Source organism: Podarcis melisellensis (assembly GCF_964234715.1).
Source record: "Podarcis melisellensis genome assembly, chromosome: 10".
NCBI lineage: Eukaryota > Metazoa > Chordata > Lepidosauria > Squamata > Lacertidae > Podarcis > Podarcis melisellensis.
The window spans coordinates 44,257,432-44,275,485 of NC_138542.1; the positions used below are offsets into that span (position 1 = coordinate 44,257,432).

Consider the following 18,054-nt stretch of genomic DNA (forward strand, 5'->3'; position numbering starts at 1 on the left):
CAATATATTAATACGCACAAGTCGTATCCATCTAACTAAAAGATGAGCAGTCAGAGGCAACTTAATTACCAATTCCTGGGTGAACAAAAAGTTATTAGTTTGGTGCTAACGATGGTGGCAAGTACAGGCAACAACCGATTTGGGTGTATCTGAATGACACGCAATCATGCATGCATGTATGGCCCATTATGTAATAGACAGTGGATATTTACCCCTCTAGACTTGAAGTACAAATCTCTTAATGACAATGAGGGCTCACAAAGTTCTGTCAATCCCCATACTTTATAATTTATAATTATAATATAATTTAGAAGTACTTGAAAATCTTAAGATGTCAAGGATTTCACCAGTACAAAATGATGCCGATAACAACACCAGACCAAAAAGAATATCACTGGGCAAGCCCATGTAATGTGCTTCAACTAGGCATCCTCAGTATTACACCTCTAATACATCTGTATTAGAACAGTGCCTTCCTATGCAAATGAGATGGAGCCCAATGTACTTGAAATCTTGGTGGGGGGCCTGGATCTTGCTTAATTGCAAGTCTAAGGAAACATGCCATATAGATTCACAAGTAATATACCATTGTTTAGGCTGTGTGATACCTTCTAATCCCCTATTCCACACATCTCTGAGTTGTTACAAAGTTCTGTTAAGCATTTACACACAGCGGTTTAACTTTTTGAAAGGATCCTGTAATTCTGTCCAACAGATTAAGTGCTCAAAAGAGATGGGCCACATATATAGGTACCAGAAACTGCTGTAACTGTAGATCTGAACTTGGCAGTAATTGATATTTAAATCATAAATAGATTCAGATTGATAATTTTTGTCATTTCCTATCAGCCGATTAATAAATATATCCCATATTCAATCCATTTCCCCCACAAAGAGTTTATAAAGTGGATTAGAATTTTATACCTCTCTGCTGAATTACCAGTAAGAAAAAAACAGAATTCTTTTAAGGGTGGCCCTCCAGATGTTGTACTTCAGCTCTTGTAATCTCTGACCATTATCCATTATCAAAGGGATTAATGAAACCCAGGCTTCTGGTCAGTTTGCAGGGCCCCCCCCCCCATTATTTGGTATGTCACAAATATGCCCTAGCCAATTACAGGAATATTCAGTGTTTAAATGGTAACACACCGCCCAGTATACATCTTTATAAAACTGATCAAAAGATCTCGACTTTTCACAAACCACAATGGTGTTTTAGTGAGGTAACTTGTTTCAAAAAGTTGTGACCATTGGAATTCTCAAGAGTTTTGAAAATGAAAAGGACCCACTAACTGAAATAAATATGGCTTACATTTCATCAACATTATACCCTTGATAAAGTTGTATTTTAATACACTTCTAAAAACGTAGCCTACACAATTCAAACTGACTGGAAAAGAGATACATACTATGTTGTTAGTCATATGGAGTATAAAGGGAAAGAAAAGTAAGAACATATATTTTCCAGTAAGCTAAATTGTCTTGTTTTGTGAAGTATACATAACTTCAAAGTAAGTTTTGCAATAGATCATATTTGGAATTTTCTGAGGCTAGAGGCAACTGATATTACAGAATTTTATGTGAATATTTAGGAATCAAAGATGAGCGATAAATCCATGCATTTTCATACAAAGCATGTTGAAATATTTCATGTGTTAAACACTAACTTATTAGATATGTGAAAGTATTGAGTAAATCTCATTCTTATTTGATCATTTTGTCAACAAACTGTTAAATGGCATGTTCAGAACCAGTCATTGGACATGGAGGACAGGGGATGTTTTACCTTGCAATATCCTGCAGCAGTTGTTTTACAAAACGAAGGCCCTTTTATGTACAGCTATAACTGCACTCTGGCTTGGCTTTGGGTTATGTCATGGATTCTGCCTTGTCTAATGCCCAAGCTTGTTTCCTGCACTGAAGAATTGTAGTAGATAATAGTATATTGTTTAAGGATATGGTAGTTTTATTAAGAGTAATAAATCCAGAAGCAAGACTTGCATGCAGACACTGATTTTTCTCTATATGGTTTAATGTACTGCTTGCTTTTGAGTTCTGATATGCATTTTTTTCTGCTTCTGCATGGCATAAGGGAGATATCGCACTGCACACGCTTCTGGGCAGGCAACTGCTAGCACTGCAGCAAGCAGTACAAATAGGCTCATTCTGAAGACTTTCCATCGCAGCTGGCATTTGCAGACTATGTGCTTTATAAGAGCTAATGCAATTCCTCTAGGAGCATTTATTGTGTAAATAAAAATCTCAGCATGTGCTATTCCACAGATGTGGGTGACTAAAGGAAAGGTCACACAGTAGTCAGGTTTTAGTTAAAGTGCAGTATGTTTTGCTTGTGTGAAGACAAATAAGGTTTGTTCTCAAGATGGCCGACCTAGAAGTGTTCTTCTACTGTTTTGATATGTAAGCTGCTGAGCTGAGGAGGAAGTTCTCTTGATGTATGTCAAGCTGCCTCCAGGTAAGACAACCAGTTCCTTCATAACATTTTCACAGGCCCTGGCAAGATCTTACTGCAAACTTACTACATTTTTTAAAAAAAATCATGAATTTTAAAAGCTGTATGCTCTGCTGTGTTGTAGGAGAATATGTGTGGGCTTTTGGGGTTGTTTGTGAGAGTCACAGATTATTGTGGAACTGATGGTTCTAAAATAAGATGTCTGAGCAAGTTAGTGGTTCTGTCATAAAAGGGGGTTTGTTTCAATCCACATTGTTATCAGTGTAAGCCCATTTGGCGGGAAATTGTAGTTTCCTTCAACATAAATAATAGTAAATATTGGGAGTTGTTGTGTATATTTAAGAAAAATGGTAAAAGAGACTGCAATGGTATGGTATCTGAATTGACATACAAGCATGGGTGATAAAATATGGACTACCTTTTGATCCTACCCTCCCTCTCAAAAAGTTTATGTTCAGCCTTTAGCTTCTCAGGAAAATTCTGAGATTCACAGATTATCCTGATGTTTCTAGCCCTCAGGAGTGCATGGAGAAGTGCTGGAAATTTGACATCAAAATATTTTTTTTTAAAAATCAGTAGCCCAAGTTGATTATTATCTCTGTCAAAGTTTTTTCAAGGGTTTAGTTACTGTTTTCACACTTGAGAGTAGCAGTCCCCCCCACCCCTGCATTTTAAAAAGCAACCAAATGTTAGTTGAAGAATAACAAGTGTAAAAGGTAAATTACTTATGGCAATATACCTGTTATAGGTTGTGGCCCTTCGTGCAAATTGCTCATCTTAACTGCTGAAAGTTGAAAGCTTATTACTATGAGCAATTATTAGTTTATTTTAGAATCTAATTTTAGTTTACTTTTCAACACTGATACATTTGTGAGTTCTCTGATGAGCCTTTTTTGTACAATAGTTTTTGTATCATAAAAAAGATGTTGTGGTAGCAAAAAGAAGCTAAAGTTAAGTATTGCAAACAGTTTTGGTGACCCAGAGCTAAGCTATCTGATGAACATGGTTGGTTCCATCTCTGCCTTGAACATTTCAGTCCCTGGTTGTGTTGGTCTGGGCAGGATTCTCTGTCATCATTCTTTCTTAAGATTGTAAATTGCATCATCAAAAAAGATGGGTAAATCATATTGATTTGTTTTAAAATGGAAATAATCTTGGTTTTGTTTCAGAATGTTGTTTGTTTCTGCAAACTTGTAATTCCATCCATTTGATGGGCAAAAAAATGATTCTTTGCTGCCTGAGCCAGTTGTGAGGATGTTCCTTCAGTATTACCTATTATCCTGCCATCATAATCTGTTCATGCTATGCAGCAGTCAAGCTTTGAGAGTATATTCTTTTCTTCTGTACATCTACACATCAGAACCACTCATTTTGTAGGCAGATTTATTGCTAGGTTAAACCTTTCCTTCTGCTTGAGCTAAATATGATTGTGTATTCTTATGGAAGTAAATATTGGCTCTAAATGATACAAGCACCAGGCAAAAAAAATCAAGGAAAGTGGTGAATTAAAGCGTGTGAGCAATATTATTTTAAATAGTGGAACAGGAGAAAACCCTTGTATTTTTTTATTTTTATTTTTTGCAAATTAAGAGGCTCTGGTCTTTCTTGAAAATTCAGTGAATTGAAAGTTTCAATGAAGCTGCCTTAAGATGAATGGCTCATTTATCCCAGTACTGTCTAGTAGTCTATGGTCCCTCAATCTAGTGCTCACCAGATACTTTAAACTAAGATTTACATCATCCCCTGTCTGCATTGACAGTGGTAAGAGATTATGGAAGTTGGTGTCCAAAACATCTGGAAGACATTAGGTTGGAAAAACTGGAAACTTGTGATTGGCAGCTCTTCAGGGTCTTGGGCAGAGAGAAAGCCATTCCCAGACCTGCTACTGGAGTTATTTTAAGTGGAGTCGCCATGGATTTTTGCATACAGCACATAAATTCTACCAATCAGCAATGGCCTCTTTCCGAACTCTATTATTATTATTATTTGTTCTTCTGCTTATTTTAGTTCGGTACTAAAACTGTAAAAGTAATGTACAGTGCCTTTTGTCAGGGCCAAAACAGTTACAGAAGCCACCTTAACATATAAATCATAATACCCTGTGTCTGATTTTGTTACCAGTGCCACTACCGCTGCAACAAATAGTTCAAGCTTACTACAATTAAAAAAGATAAAAACAATGGGATCCTAAAAGTATGCTTTTCACTTAGCCTACTTTTAACGATAGCTTGGATCCAAAAGTGGTGGTGGGCAAGCAGATAGTGACTTCCTGATTTACCCTTTCTACTGTAACCGCTCCATGTCACATCACATATTCTTTTCCAGAGAGCCCCTGAGCCATCAGAAGTGTCTTATTGAGGCACATGGGAGTAAAAAAACACACACAAAAAACTGTTTTTTAAGTGAAATTCTGCTCATGGAAGCTGGGATTCAAGCTGTTACCACCAATTACCGGAAGAAGCATTTGTACAAACTCCCCTGCTTCCACCAATTTCTGAAACATATGAATGATTCTCCTCAGTTTGACAGATCTCAGGCTTTCCACTATCCAAACGCTCATTACAGGTGACTCCCCACTTGGGGGCTGTGTTTTGGGGGCCCTGCACACATAAGTGAAATTGCATAAAGTGTATACGTAATCATGTGTCAGTAGGGCACACGTAAATGCAGGGACGTTGGTATTGCAACATTCCCTGTCTGTAGCTAATCTCACTCCTCACCTGCTCACCAGTGAAGTTGATGGTTAGTGTCATGTTGACTTTGAATTCCAGTTAAAACTTAATGTTTCACCACAAGGTCAGCATTTCCATTGTGCAGATACACAAACAGTAAATCCATGTTTTAAAAGAAAGCTACTGTGCATATTGTTTCATGTACGCAAACCTCATGAGTATTTTGAGAGCTTGGTGTAAAACATGAGCAAATAATTAATTAAATAAGCAGTTATCTAAGAAAGTACAAGAATGTTCTTTAAAGAAATGAATGTTCATCCAAGAAATGTGTAATTAAAAAGTACCCTCATACTGGCAAATCTGGTGATTTGCCTCTGCCTTTGCCTTTACCCTGGCGGCGGGCTGCCTCTTTCTCCTGGTTGGTTAGGATTCAGTGCTGTTCATACCTCAAACCTGAGGGCACCTCAGAAAGAGCAGCAGGGAGTTCAGGATTCCCCAGCAGATCTCCAGACTGCTAATGATCTTGGAGAGCCATTGGATTGAGATATCCCAACCCCAAGACTGGAGGAGTGAAGTGAAGATAAGCTACTGAAGATAAGCTGAAGATAAGCTTCAGGCTGCACAGAAAAAGCATTTCGGTTCCTGAAGTTCATTCTACTTGTGCAGGTAAAAATATAACTGATGTAATTCTTCAGAATGTGGTATTAGTGTGTGAAAACAGTCAAGATCCAATGGTCATAGCTGCCGACTTACAGATTTGAAAATAAGGGACCAGCAGCCTCAGAAATAAGGGATCAGCAGCCAAAATAAGGGATTTTCTGGGCACGGGTATGTTCAACTTCTGAGCCCCTCCGAGCCAAAGGCAGAAAGCCCCGCCAGCAGCCAAACGAAGCCTCAAGCGGTGGTTCCCACAACGCAGCAACCCGGTAGATGGGATGCAGCAAGGAAAACCACCGTCACCTCTCCGCTGGGAAGCGCTGAGCAAAGGCAAGTCCCCAGGCAACGCAGCCAATTTGATTGGCACAAGGCATGCAAGTTCCACCCCCCCAGTCGTTCTTAGACTCCTTATTGGGTGAGCAACACAGCCAAGCAACACAGTTGGAGCCTCCCTCCTCCCTGGCCGTCAGGCAGGGAGGGAGAGGAGCTGCTTCCTTTGAAACCTGGGAAATTTAAGGGACAGCAGCGGGACACGGCGCTGGGATAAGGGAGTTTCCCACCAAATAAGGGACGGTTGACAGCTATGCCAATGGTCCCCAAGCATGCGCCTCCAGATGGTGATGTCAGGCACCATCCTAGCACTGAGGCATCTTCACTTGTGGTCGCAAGTAGCCGATAGTCAGGTGCAAAATGCTCCTGGCACCTGGCTAATTTCAAACACATGATACAAAGATGACATATTAGCATGACTATTAACAGGTAGTTACCCTTCTAATATTGGTTCTTGGTGAATGAAAACAATTGGAATAGTTCTTTACATGTGCAAACGGAATTGGCATAATTTTCTAAAATTACAAAAATTGCATACCTGATATTTGGGAAGTATTTCCTTTATTCTAAAAAAACAAAATATGGGAGAATAAATGTTCAGTACATTTGTGAAAACTGCACAAAAGGTTGCTGTGCATGCATGATATATATGCTGATCTGCCTATGCTATTTAGAGAGCATTAGGGGTTGGTTAATCTTTGGTGAAGAGTATGCCCCTCTATTTGTATAACTTTGCATATAGAGGCAGGAAGGCTTGAGTTGTGCTCTACTCCTGGTTTCATACTGTTACAGTGCTTCGTACTGATTCTATTTTTAGCCTTGTTGCCAGGCAGATCTTCTGTGCTTCCTGCTGATTCTCAGCCTCTGGTATTCATGGGCTTTTACAAACTGATCTTCAGGAGCCAACCAGCGTGACTATGCAAATCTTCAGTCCAGTCGTCTGACATCAGACGAGTCAAGTTTACTTGCTCGGCTTGCTGATAAGATAACAACATGGCTTCAGGGGGCTTGTTATTAGAGTATATTATTTACACATGCAAAACATACTATACTTTTTAATGTAGGCAAGTAAGAAACCAGGGAGAAAAGCTAACTCAGTATTGTAACTAGGCTTTAATTTGTCACGCTGCCTGAACTTGTAGTCCTGCCTACTTCCCACATTTATGACTTTGGTGGGAGGTTGGCAGTGACCTCAGTGTTTGACTGTGCATGCGCAAACAGATGCATTTCATTTCCTTGAGGAAAGGAAATCTCCTAAGAAAAAAGAAGCATGCAAGTAAGATGTTTCTGAGAAATCAGTTGGCTACACCTTGGGCAAGGTTTTCAAATTGCCTTTTTCGATCATGAACATTAAAGTCTCTACACACTAGAACATTTAAATTATCGTAACTGTATGGTTCTTTATAAATACTAGTTTCTTAATGTTGAATCTCCGTGTTTTTTGCACATCCTTTCTCTTCTCTTTTCCCATGAAATTTTATTAGTGACCTCAAAGGGCTACTAAAGATAACACCAGACTATTGTGAGTTTAAATATTCAGTACCGAAATATAAAGGTCACACTTGCATCAACTCAGTTTATAGGACATGAATGGAAGAAATCGGTAAAAGATGTACAAGTGCATAATAGTTTTTGTTCTCTTTTGGCACATTACCATCTTTTGCAAGAGATTGGTAATGTTAAGTATTGCATAACTTTAAGTATCACTTAAGTAAATATTAACTTGCTTCTTTAAAATGAGTATATATCTTCATTAGGAACTGAAAACCTACCAGAGAGTTGTTTTCATATTAAAAGCCATGTATTACCATTCCTCTTTTAGCTCTAGGAGCTGATGTCTGCATGTTTGTGTGAAAATAATTAGTTTTGCACATGCTATTTTGTGGTATTTTACTTTAGAGGCAGTGTTCCATTTTCGGTTTCAGCCTGATAAAGCTGTTGCTTCTGATGAAGTAAGAAGTACAGTGGTACCTTGGTTTTTGAATGTCTCGGAAATTGAATGTGCCACACGGCTTCTGTATTGAGTTTTCCAGAAGTAAATGCTTTGGTTTGCGAATGTTTTGGAAATAGAATGGTCTTCCAGAACGGATTACGTTCAAAAACCGAGGTACCACTGTAGTAGTGTGTTGTATAGAATGTAGACTAACTTGCACATGGGTAACTGCTAGGGGAGACAACTGTTGTCTGAAAACACCTGTAGATTTGAGAATTTCAAAACTTTGGTATTGAATTTTGAGGTAAAATGAAGTGTAAACCGTTTGCTTGTCCTCTGGACTTCTTTTTCTTTTGTTTTTCTGTTGAATGAAATGTTCTCATGTCTTCTTCACTGAAGGGGAATGTGCAGGTTGCACGTCTGAGTTATACAAAACATACGTAAGTTCAACTCTGGGCTAGGCTACTTGTTTCTTACCATTTCTGAATCAATTGCAGTGAAAACCTCCAGTTCCATATTTTCCTGTATATTTTTGTAAGCAACCATTTTTAAGCCTTATGCTTAAAATGTCAGTTAAATGTGGTGGTTAATCTTCAGACTCATTTAACAAAAACATTTGAAAGGATTATGCATTTAAAGTTTTCTAATTATTCAGCAGTTATTGTCTGAAAATAAGAAGTTATCTAAATGTTCAGTAGTAACATCTTTTTCTTGTTGCTGGGCAGATATGAGAGTGCATACTCCTGATTGGTAGTTGAGTATCTGCTTCCTCAAGCCAATCGGATAAGGTAAAATTATACGGGGGAGAGAACTCGGTAACAATGAAGCAAGCTGCCGATTTATTTTCCCTGTGTGAAGATCACACAAACTAAGAGTGGCTACAGCTGGCTCCCTCTTGGGTATGTTTCAGAAATTACAAGGTCTCAAAGAACAAGGGGGAGGAGGAGTGCTATTACTATTATTACTATTATTTATTTTTTTCCTCGTTAATGTTCTTTTGGAATGCTGAATATTGTGTAAAGGAGAAAATAGTTTTCTGTGTACAATAGCTTAAACAGCCCAATCTTAATTAAATGCTTAGGAGGTAGAAATAAGATACATAAGCGCTAACTTGCAATTAGACATAATTCCTCTTTGTTGGCGATATGCATGCTTTTCTTTTTCAAAGAGATATACTTCATTTTTATTTAATGTAGTAGAGAACATTTGTGGCATGTAAATTTATATTTGTTCTTTTTTTGTAAATTTATACATAATTTTAATAGCTCAAATCAAGCTTATTAAATATATATATATATATATATATATATATATATATTGCATTTTTTGATGAAAAACTAATGTATTTACAGAATGTGATGAAATTAAATATGAAAATGAAAATTAATCTAGAACACTGATTCTTCCATATGACACTCAACACGCTCCCAGATCTTCTTTGTGTGGTATGCATAAAGTTGAATTTTAATAGGTAATTTGGAAATGTTCCAGCCAGATTCTAGAAAAGGAACATTTTGTTTGGTACTCTGTTTTTGCAAGGCTGGAATCTACGACCCTTTATCTAGAACTAGATACACTGGCCAATGACTGTCCTTAATTTCTTTGCAGACATTACTACATGCAAGTCAGTTTTGCTTGTCTAGATTATATGGAGTAATAAGTTGCAGGGTTACCATGAATGCTACATGATTATATAATTTTATTCTTGTAGAGATTCTATTAGTGCTTTGGACAAACACTATGCTTTTGCGAATGCAATGGCTGTGCTGTTCTAGAGTACTTATATTATGTAGAGAACCACTGTATGCAGTCATTTTGTATTCTAGCTTATGTTGCTGCCTTTTGAGAATCCTTTTACAGTCTCCCCCCCTGTTGCCAGGCAAAACCCAAAATACTAGCAGCTGATTGGCTAACCTTTTCAGCTACTCAAGAGCTGCTCACATGAGTTTACGATTATGGGCTAATCCACAGCAGCTATGCTAATACTTTGTTGCCATGCAGCAGTGATCTCACTTAAGGGAAAAACATGGGGGAGGGGAGGGGAGGGGAAGGAAAACTACCTCATTGGTAGAGCAAGGATCCTTTTGGGTATCATTTTAAGATCCAGTGGTACACTCCTTTTACCATATAAGCACTTGCAACTACAACATGGGGTAGCTTATTACTAAAGGGGGGGAGCAATGACTTGAGGAATCTTTTGTGTTTGCGGTGATTTTATACAAAAGGATAGAATGTTTAGCATATTACTGTGACTTCTTATGGAAGGAGAATGTGTGGTGTTTAGATACAACAGTACTATTCACTACTATTTATGCATTTGTATACTTTTCTAAAGTGAGCATTAGGCGCTGTACTGTAAAACATCATTTTCTTGAAAGAAAGCTGTTGAATTCTCCTGTGATACTTCTTTATTTGGCACACAACCAATAAGGGCATATCCATAAGAGGTGTGTTTGGATGCATTGAATCAAACCAAACAGCACTGGAACATAAACTTCATTAAAATACCAATTGTCTCTGGGGCAGTTTGAGAATCCTCGCTTACACCAGAAGAGATCAAAACTCTCACAGTGCAGTATATTTTTAGATACTACTGCTTTGTGTACATGCAGAAATTAGCTTAACTTTCTTATGAACTTGGTCTTGTGAATCATAACACCATTTTTGAAGAGGCTTAAAGTATGGAAGTTGTTACTCACTGAATAAGATGAGTATGATCTCCCAGAATCAAATGAATATACACCTATTTTCAGGTAAGAAAACAATTTTACCATTCCTCTGCTCTTCCTAGAACCAGAAAACATATGAAAGAGAACCGCTGATTGGCTTGCACGAATATGGTCAAATTATCTCAAGTGCTCTGTGTGATCTAAATCCCCAACAGCTTTGTGTGTCCTATTTCCTTCAGTACTCTTGAGTTCTATTAAGTGGTACAGTGTGCACCCTTGTGGATGTGGATTGAAATTGTACTGTAAAACCTGCATATGATATATAGGTAGCTTAGCAAACCATCTTTCATTTGTTGTCTTATTACTTAAACATTGCATAATGGATAGGGTTGCATGCCTTCAACAAAGATCTGGATCCTTGGCAATATAGAGAAATTTCTGCGTAAATAAGTGAATGACAAAATAAAGATAAAATTACAATTATTTTGTTAAGTGTTTTAGCTTCTATGATTATCAGTTGCAGGTCACATAATATGGCTGTCATGATAAGGCTTAAATACTTTTGTGTGACAGTCAAAATATCTTAATGATAAATGCAAATTTAAATAGGTTTAAGGCAGCCAGCCAGAACTTCAATAATGTTCTTCAGGAAACCTTTTAACTGTTGAATTTGTTAACTCATCCTGCACAATGAAAATCCGCTTCTATACATTCATTCTGTTAGGAATGTTATGTATGTATAACAGTTTTTGTTACATAAATAACAAGTTGGCAAGTTGTGGTGGGAAAATGCAATATCAGTTTACAATACTTGTTTCAATGTTTGTTCGTTCGGAGCCATTTGGCAAATGTTTCTTTTTAAAAAAATTGTGGCAGAATTACAAGATGAGCAATTTGGTGCATGTTCAACTAAATGGTTTTAGGAGTTTTGCGCAGACAAAACCATTTTTAAAAAACATCCCCTCCCAAGGTCTGTTTTGCACATCACATTAGACCACAGTTTAAATAAAAGTTAGAATAAAAAACCTATTAGTGTTCCGTGTGAACTCAGTTTGGTACCATAATGATGCTTTGTTAACAATGGTTTGTGTGTGGAAAATAAACCATGGTTTGTTGCTGTTTTACTGACTTTAATTATGGTCCAGTATTGCATGTGAGCTTTGGCACCTCCTTAACTGATTTAAGTGTGGTTTGTTTCATTGGCATGTCCAAATCACCCACTAAGCAATGTAGAGACTAGGGAAGAGAATCTGGAAAATGTAACTGCTCTCAGCAACTCTTACTTTACATTTCCCAAGGATGACATCACTGGCTGATATAATAATTTCCCTTTGCTGAACCCAACTCTGTTCCATTCCTGCTTTGATTTGCTTCTGCGACTTGAGAGGGAATTGAAAACTTAAATGGAACTTCTTTGAACTATAGCTTTGGAGATATTTCGACTAATGGGTGATTGATTGTCACTATAGCAAACTAGTGAAAGTACTTAAGTTTGTATTAAGCAGCCTTTCAACCCTGCTGACAGCAGAGAAATCTGGTAATTCCAGCGTAGGTGATCCTAACTAAACAGATTGAATTCATGGTAACAACTGGTGGTTGGTTGAGAGACAAAAAATAAGAAGTGTGATTACAGAGGAAAGGACTAGAAGGAAAGGAGCATGAGCACTTCTTTCTTGGAGGAGTAGGTGGGGAAAGCAACTATTTGATGACAGTTGCAGAAAATCAAGTTTCCCATACCCTTGCTTTCACAGACAATCCATGGAGGAGAAATGGTGATGTGGTGAGGCTGTATCAGCTGTTACGCACCACAAACAGGTCAGGGAAGTTGGGTGGAGAGATAGCTAAAGGCAGGAAGTAGGTGGGATGGAAGGAGAGCAGAGTATGACAAGGCAAACCATAGTTTCTTTGACCATCTGTGGCTTGGCTGTAACATGGTTTGTTCTATAAAGCACAATTTCAGAATGGTGATGTGATGTATGAACCAAGCCTACGTGAACTCTGAAGTTCCTACATTTATCTGACTATTTCAGAAGTTATGTTCTGCAAAAGAGCAAATTAGGGGAAAAACATGTTAATTATATATTTTTCATACTGAGGCTTATAGAATAATTAACCATATTTGTGTACTGACCTTTGTGGGTTATTTTTTAAGTCAAGATGGTAAATAAAACACCAAGGAAAGGGCACATTTCAAATCATCATGTTTAATCTAGTTCCCATTTTTTGCTTAAAACATATTTCCTGGGAAAAGATGCATTTTGCTGTGACAAATTACTCTGTTACAATTTAATTTTTAAAAAAATGGTATTAAATTTACTATTTATTACCTTGGGAACATATTTCAAAGCTTTTAGTCATGCAGCCTCATGCATTTTGTATATGTGTGTGAGTGTATTTGCTTTAGAAGAACAGTTGGGAAATGAAAGATTTCTGTACGATTCTTTCCTATATGAAGGACAGCAGGATCACATACTTGAAGGTTTGAAGTGCTTAGAACTTTCCAGAATCAACAGCTGGTAGTTAATGGGCAAAATAGTGTTTGCTCATGATAAGAAAACCGAAGACCCATATTCAGTATTCATAATTTACACAATTTATGATCTTCTGTGTCACAACATCCACAAAGAATGTTGATGTGAAGGGAACATGTGTAAAACGCTTGTTCCTTTTACAGTGAGAAGTGTAGTGTTTGTAATGTTTTGTTTTTATAAGTGCAGGAATATACAGACTTTTTTTGCAATAACAATAAATGTATACCAGTGCTCTTGATGGTACCAACCACACCAAAGCCAGAAAAATGGAACAATGTGATCTTTGTAAAGTGTGTGTGTGTTGCATTAACATTCATTTTGCTTAAAAATGTATACCTTTACAGAATCAAGATGGAAAACAATGAAGAACGTCAAAGAAAGGTTTTTAAGGCCCGCAAAACCATGAGAGCAAGTGACAGGCAGCAGCTTGAGAGTGTCTATAAGGTAAAGGATGAACTTCTGAAAACCACAGATGTCAAGTTGTTAAATGGGAAACATGAAAATGGGGATTCAGATCTTAATTCCCCGTTACTCATTTCTGAATGTACTGAGGGCAAAGAAGTGAATGGCCTAGAAGATTTATGCCTTGATTCCGAAGGACAAAAAATGGACTCTGAAGAACTCACGGATGCCAAAAGTCCAGATGTGAAAGAGAACCAGGTTAGTGACCTGACTCCTAAACTTGAAACCCTGACCCCTGAGAACATTGTTTCTGAGCAAGAACATGAGGATGCTAGCACTGCTCCAGGCTCTGAACCTGAAAATCAGGTGCTTGACTGTAATATTGATAATGACTTGCAGGACGAAGTCAAAGTCAATGATGATTTGGACCACAAAGATAATTGTATAAAAGATGTTTTGGACCAGAAAGCCACACCAAGTGAGCCTGAAGAGGAAAGCAAAGTAAGCTGTGATATTAATGACAGCTCAGTAGAACCAGTAGAAACAAATGAGTTAGCTCTTGCTCCTGATACACCTATGGAAGAAGAAAAGAGTACCAAGGAAACTCTTGTAAAAGAGAACATTGATGAGGAAGCAATATCTAGTAGTATTGATACAGATGTAAATCCAAAGGAAGAAGCTACTCAATCTGCAGAACCTTTAGAGACCAGCACTCAAAAAGCTGTAGAAAATGAACCAGCAGAAAACATTTTGGGAAATGCAGCCACAATGGAAACAGAGGAAATTATTCCAATTTTAGAAAAGCTGGCTCCAGCAGGTGAATTAAGTTGTTTCCCCAAATCTACTATGCTTCCAGTAGAAAATCCTAACTTTGATGCAGAAGATAAAGCAGAAAACCCATTAAATTCTTTAGCCAAACATGAAAGCAGCGAAAGTTTGCCCAAAGAAGCTTTCTTGGTACTTTCAGATGAAGAGGAACTCTGTTCTGTTAAAGAAGCTGAAGTGATAATGCCGAATGATTCAACCCCTTCAGGTGAGTGGTATTTTTTCTTCCTTTAAAAAAATAAGTCTTTTCAAGACTGTTCTGAATTATCTGCCCGTGTTCTTGGAAATTTGCTTGCTTGTTTTTTTAAGGGAATGTGCTATTCAGCAGTGGACAAGTTAATGTTAAATTTAGTATGAATTTTATCTATTGGTTTTATGTTAGATTATTAAAGGATGGTTTCAAGAGTTCTACAGAGCAAACTGCTGGTTTACCTGGAACAAGTCCTGTCTGAAGGCTGTCCTAAACATGTATGACATATGCTACTGGTTACTACTTGTGGTTTCTAGTTACAACACATGGATAATAGAAGAAGCTTGATTTTGTTGCTGTTAACAAGTTCTTGGCTTTATGGAATATTTGAATGCAGTCGGACTGGGTTTTATTAGTTCTAGTTTCGCCTTCCCTACTCAATGTCTACTTAGCTATTTTGTTTCATTTGTGAATCACTTACTATAAATCTTCTCAAAGCATTTTAACGATAAAGCTATCAACATTAAAACATATATAAAACAATTTCATATGTAAGAGCAATTTCAAATCCAATATAGATATACAGAAATCTCACTCCCTATTCTGCCAGCTGGAATACTTCAGTGACTATTTCCAGATCAAGGTTTATTGTGGAATTTGGTGCTGTTGATTCACGCAAGATTTTCACATTGTCCACATAATATCATCATGAAAAGTCAACCTGTATTTTTTAACATTTAAAATTGGAATTTCCTCTTCCTGCAGAAATTCCATTAAGTAAAAACAAGCCGTTACCATATGAGTACAACCTAGTTATTTTGTTATCAGCAGTCTAAACAAGAGGAACATGCCTATTTCACTAATTACTGTATGCTGAAAACATGTCTGAATTTCCACTACCCAGTTCTGGGGCTCTATATTCTTAAGACTGCAACATATGTGGGGTTTTAACTAGTAGGTGGCGGGCTAGATATGTTTTTGAAAATGCCTGCACACAAGTACAGAACTACACATGCACCCATAACAGGAAAAGGCAGCAGAGGACAGGGAAGTAGTGGTTGAGGAGAGAGGCCAGAAAACAGCGTAAATATTTCAGCAAGGACTGTCCATCAGTGCAAGTGAGAATAGTGGAATACCTATGAAAAAAGTCTGAAACATGAAGTGTGTGGGCAGTCACATTCCAGTGGTGCTCACAGAAAAAACTAAATCCAAACAATCCGTTTCTGATACAAAGTCTCTGTCTAGAAGCATGCTATATATGCTATTTCCTTTCCCTTTTGAGGAAAAGGGATTCAGTGCAAGGTTGTATTTTATAGACTATCACCACCATCTTGATAAATTTTGAAGCCATAATACAGGTACTGTAGATCGTTCAAAAGTTGTGTAGCTATGGTCTATACAATCATCTGATACTCATCATCTTCAAGGGTGATCACGAGTCAGTACTTGAAGTTCAATGGATTACAGTGCTCAGATACCAATTATTGAGGAAGAGGGTAGAATTGACTTACCTGAAGCTGATATGCTGGACTTAGCACCGCCTGAACACCAAGTAGCAAACTTCAATGTGCACTGGAGGCAGTAAAATTGCTTTAGCAGTTAGTATGAACTCACCTTCCCTCAAATAAAGAAGACCACCCATATTCTCTGCCTAATCTGGATTTATATTATTTCATTTACCCTCAATCACCGTTACTCACCATTAGACACTGGTTCACAGTGGAGGCAGCTGCTCTGGGATGAGCAGAAGATGAAAATGCAGTTGGGTATCATCAGCATACTGAGGAGTGTATGGACATAAATTTGACCACAGACTTCACGTAAATGTTGTGTTGGGGACACAAACACTTGAGGAATGCAGGACAGTATCTCATAATTCTATATTCTGAGACACTAATTGGTATGAAATTAATTGTATAACATCTCTAGACCTTTACAAGCCCAGAAGAACAAATGGTCAGTATTTTCAAATATAGTTGAGATATTTTGGATCACAGCTAAACTTTGCAATCAGTGGAACTAGAACGGTCTCTGTAGTTCAGTCTGCTCTGATATTATTTCCACAAAGAATGCCTCAGGCCACAGCCACGTCCCACTTAGTGCTCCAAAATGTAAATGAGATGGCCACAATCTTGATGTAAAGTTGACTTCTTCAGCAGTAGTGGTCACTGCTTTTTAAAGATTAATGTCATACGCCTCTCCCAAAGAATGGCACTGATATATTCCTTAACCTTTGGAACTATGTTTTATGACTGGATGCAACTAGCCAATGGAAAGAATAAAAACAAACTAAAAGAAACAGCTGTGATGAGCAGGTGCCCTAATGTCATGGCATCTAGTTTGAACAAAATCCTAATAGTTTTATACATAAAACAGATACCTGTTTTTGAGCTCCACTAGTTGAAAGGCTCTCGGAGCAGCTAACAATTTAACATGTAACAAAAATCACATACAAAAAAACCAAGTAGCCAAGGTAAGTAAGTCTTAGACGAAATCAGCAAGTTCTAAAACACCTCGTCCAGGAAAAGGTTCTCCATCTCATGCCAAAAAGTCAACAAACACTGCCCTGGAAGTGCATTCCAAAATTGGGGCCTTTTCAATACATCACCCCAGTTTTGGTCATGATCCTTTTCACATTCAGTGGTGGAGGAACTGTTAAGAAGTGCCTTTGAGGAATATCTCAGCAGTGAACCAGTGACATATCTGGACATACTTTCTGTGTGGTGGTAGTGTACTTCCACAACCTCTGTTACCATATTTAGAAGAAATCAGATGAATGACACTTTGGATGCGGTGGGTGCAGGTAAGAACATCTCTGCTTCCATCATCAGTATACCATAAGTCAAATGTATTCCATATATGTTTGGTTGGATTCAGCTGAGGGTTGCACCATTTGTCTTCAAGCTGTCATGATGCTTTATTATCTGCAATCCCCCGATAAACCAGAGGGTTGCCCAACTGCAGCTACAACAGAAGCACCTATTTGCATTTTCCTTTGAAATATTGGATTACAAATCCTTCATAATTCTGGACAAGGTGAGATCTCTGAGCTTCTGAGGGCAGATCATTTTGACTATTAGGAGTGGCAGTTCTGGTTAGTGTCCTGGCATTCTAACCCTGTATCAGAAAATAATATGTCCATGATAAGTGTATCATTGTTAGAATGATCATCCTATTTTTGGCTTGTACAAACAAATTAATAGTCTATGTCAACAGTATATTAGGAAAGTTCTATGTTGTTGTTTAGTCGTGTCCGACTCTTCGTGACCCCATGGACCAGAGCACGCCAGGCCCTCCTGTCTTTCACTGCCTCCCGCAGTTTGGTCAAACTCATGCTGATAGCTTCGAGAACACTATCCAACCACCTTGTCCTCT

The 18,054-nt window shown here is 37.8% G+C and overlaps 1 protein-coding gene across 9 annotated transcripts in view; it reads left to right on the forward strand.

The window, feature by feature from the left end:
• The window catches only part of ATF7IP (activating transcription factor 7 interacting protein), a 69,742-nt gene that overhangs the window by 21,668 nt on the left and 30,020 nt on the right, over positions 1-18,054 (forward strand). For 7 of the 9 annotated variants that reach the window (XM_081928554.1, XM_081928555.1, XM_081928553.1 and 4 more), the window contains one exon: positions 13,607-14,697. In XM_081928554.1, coding sequence (XP_081784680.1) covers positions 13,614-14,697 — 1,084 coding nt within the window. In that variant the 5' untranslated portion in view covers positions 13,607-13,613. Of the gene's footprint in view, positions 1-2,451; positions 2,474-10,279; positions 10,816-13,606; positions 14,698-18,054 lie in introns of those variants that run through there. The other 2 variants (XM_081928557.1, XM_081928556.1) reach the window with 2 other exon arrangements.